A 3,728-nucleotide genomic window follows, 5' to 3' on the forward strand; every position below is an offset into this window, starting at 1 on the left:
TAAGTGTGATTTGCTACCGAACTTTGTGTTCGCTGAAACACTGGGGTTTGAAGTACCACTACACCAGTGTGTAATTCGTTCTATCCTGGGAGGAAATAATCCATAACCTTGGGTACTAGGAGGGGATTAAATTCCTTAAGGAAACACTGTGAATTCAGTGGGCTCGAATTAGTTTATGTCATTTCTGTTTATATTCATTACTGTTTATATTCATTTATATTTCCAGAATTTATTTTACAAATACAGTGTAATAACATTAATAATTTAATAAAATAGTAATTAAAATCAAAGATTGAGATGGATGTACTAAGAAAAATAGATTTGGGTCTCTATGAATTTAATAAAATAGTAATTGAAATAATAGATTCAATGTCAAAGAGCTATTCTCAAAGATTGAGATGGATGTTCTAAGAAATAAAAGATTTTTGGGTCTATATAAAATTGAAAAAAGAAAAGAAGAAAAGAGAAAGAGAGGGGAGTAGATAGTGAACTTTTAGGAGAATTAACCCAAATAGTCGACTATCCAACTGTTTAAATTAAAAATAGCCGGTGGAGGTATAATATATTTATAGTTTTTGTATTATATGTGTACAATTGTATATAACTAATGCATAATCTATGTATATGGCTAGAAAAAGTAAACAATAAATATGATCGACTATTTGTGTAAAAAAATCAAGAATTAACCCAAATAGCCGCTCACCTAACCACTTAAACTAAAAATAGCAGGTGAAGGTATAATATATGCATAATTTATGTATTATATGTGTATAAGCAATGTATAATCTATGTATATGCTTAAAAAAAGTAAATAATAAATATAATCGGCTATTTGCGCAAAGATCCGAAATTTTTAAGGAAAGTGGCGAGAAGAAAATCCCCTATTAACTTAATTTATTTAAGAGATTCTATATAAGGGCTTATTGTTTAAAAGGGAATTTTCCTCAGCAAAGATTTAAGGAAAATAAGGAAAGAATTAAAAACAAAACAAGTATGCCCTCTTTTACTTTTCATTTGACATCCAAAAAGAGAAAGAAATCTTTTTAATACTTCTCCTCTATTTTTATAAACTAACCAAATTAATCTTAGCAATTCCATTGCTCTTTATGCTTTTCCTTCTTTTTCTTTTTTGGTCTAATATATACTACCCCCGGTTCACAATAAGTGATAAATTTGCTTTTAGCACGCCAATTAAGAAAATACTAAATTCTATACAAAAATACCTACTATGACTAAACTACCCCTAATTAAACATTTGTGAGGAGTAAGAAATTTTTTAGGGATATGTACATAGGGGTTATTTTGTAAAAACAAATTGAATTCTTTCTTGATTACATAACTGGACACTTATTTTGAACCAAAATGAAAAAGCAAATTGGTCACTTATTGTGAACCGGAGGGAGTACCTTTTAATTTTTACCTGTAGTTTCTTAAGGCAATGGATATAATTGAATAGTTAGAATATGTGGCAAGTTAATTTAAACTCCATAAAAATTAGAGGCTTATATATACACGAGACAAACACATAATTAACCTCTTCCCAAAAAAAATTCCACCATTTTCTCTCTTCTTTTTCCTATCCAATTTCAGCTCCAATATGGCGAAACAAAGGGAGGTATGTCTTTTATTTTGTTTTTATGTTATCTTGAAAGATTGTAAATTTTATTATGTATTTCTCACATATTTGTTTTTCCTTTTCTTTTCTTTTGAAGATTGTTTTAAGTTTTTTAATGGAATATGATCACGAAGATAGAGTAGTTAATGTATCTTTATGAGTTGGAGATTTTGTTTCTCAGGATCCATTAAAAAAAAATTATTGTACTTTTCTCTTGATATTTCTTTATTGATTTTGTTTCTCCTGCTGTGTCTTCTGTTTATGGCCTACACGATTTCCTAACGAATAACAATAATAATATTGAAATATGATTTTAAAAAAATTAAGATTAAATATTGTTTTCTACATCATCATTAATGTTAAAACATTAATTTATATGGTTGTTAGCGTGGATTTAATTGTTAGAGATACCCTTATGATTCTCTTGTATCATAAGAGATTTCAGCTCTTCTCTTTAATACATTTATTCTTAATGTAGATATTTAGTCATAAAATAAAACCCTTTTAGTCTTGTCTTATTATTTGTGCAATGAAGTTGCATACATTACAAGAATTACTTTCATCTCTTTATTGGCTCAATTGTAAGTTTTACTATAGTTAGCTTGTAAGTAATATATGAGAAATCATAACAATATCATAGGATGAAGAGCTACTCTTTCTCCCAAGTTTTCTTTGGTTCACACTCGGTGTCCAATATCCGCTTTGGGGCCCGACTTCCGTTGGGGGTAAAGCCAGTGGCGAAGGTAGAATTTTCATTAAGGCGGTTCAAAAAAGAAAAAAAGTTAAACAATTAGAAGAGACTGTGGCTAGTGGGAATTGAACTAGTGACCACATAAAAGTTTTGAACCCCTTGACCGTTGAGCTATGCTTTAGACCTATGTAAAGGAAATTCAAAACATAATATATACAGGTAAAACACAGATTTTGCCTTATATACACAGTGTAAATTTTTGGCGAAGAGAGTTCGGGTGAACCCCTTTTCGTCCCCCTAAATGTGCCCTTGGGTAAAGCACTCCATACCAAAGGCAAGTCCATTCACAGGGCTCGACCCAATACCTCTGGTTCCCTAGTTACTTATTCTACTTTATGTATTTGGTCTTCCCAAAATTGTATCTGGAAAAGGGAACTTATTTGCATACACAGTATCCTGTAGAGAGTTCACTATTGTGAACATTCCCCAAATTACTCATAAACTTTCTCCTTGGACAAGTCAATATAGTTTACACTACACTTAATTATCCAACGCTTATGTATATCGTCTCATATCATAGATATCGGGTAACTCTGTAGTATCATTGTTTAACTACTTAAACAGTTTTATCTTCTATATATACAGAAATATGGATTGCCGTATGTGCCTCAGTTTGGAGCTTGGGATCATAAAACTGGGGACAATCTTAATTTTTCCATGGTATTTTCCCAAGCTCGTGCAAACAAGAAGCAGAATAGACATAATCTAGCACAACACAACCTGGGAAATGAGCAAGAGATTCTTGCCAAGCTCCAAGAAGTTTCACCCAGAGTAAGAAATAATTTTTTCTAACATCAAGAAAATTCATTTATATATGCACAAATATCTTCATTCAATGCATTATAAGTCTCAAGAGACACACCTTCCTTTAGTAGTACAATGGGAACTTAGCTTTGGTAGTGCAACAATGTGAATACTGCTCCTTATTTTGTTAAGAAATGCGGACATTAGTCCTAATTTGACTCTAAAATATAACTCATGAGGTGAGGATTGACGTTAAATTTAAGAGGAACCATCACCTTATTAAGATCATTTATCGATCTCCTTATGCAAGTTATTCTAACATACAATATATTTAACAATTAATTCACAGATAACCTTTCATATGTATTGCAGAGAGGAGGTAACTCACAATGTCATTGTCTAACTAATAGTTTTTCTGAATCTGTAGGAAGATAGCTCGACGCCAGTGCCTCAATTTGGAGAAAGGAATCAAAAGACTGAGGGAAATCCTGATTATTCCAAGGTGTCCCCCAAAGCTCATGCCAACAAGAAGTCACATAGACATGATCTAACACACCGAAGACTCGGAAGTAGAGAAGAAACTAGGTGAACCAATCAACGAGGTTACGTATCCACTGG

At 31.8% G+C, this 3,728-nt stretch overlaps 1 protein-coding gene across 1 annotated transcript; it reads left to right on the forward strand.

Annotated features, from left to right (window-relative positions):
- Positions 1 to 1,533: 1,533 nt before the first annotated feature.
- Positions 1,534 to 3,695, forward strand: LOC109222181 (the record flags this gene model as incomplete). Its single annotated transcript, XM_019386566.1, has 3 exons — positions 1,534 to 1,615; positions 2,952 to 3,137; positions 3,538 to 3,695. Coding segments are annotated over exons 1-3 (362 nt in total), but the record flags the coding sequence as incomplete, so codon positions are not given.
- Positions 3,696 to 3,728: the final 33 nt, after the last annotated feature.

Source organism: Nicotiana attenuata, unplaced genomic scaffold (assembly GCF_001879085.1).
Source record: "Nicotiana attenuata strain UT unplaced genomic scaffold, NIATTr2, whole genome shotgun sequence".
In the NCBI taxonomy this organism is placed as follows: domain Eukaryota; kingdom Viridiplantae; phylum Streptophyta; class Magnoliopsida; order Solanales; family Solanaceae; genus Nicotiana; species Nicotiana attenuata.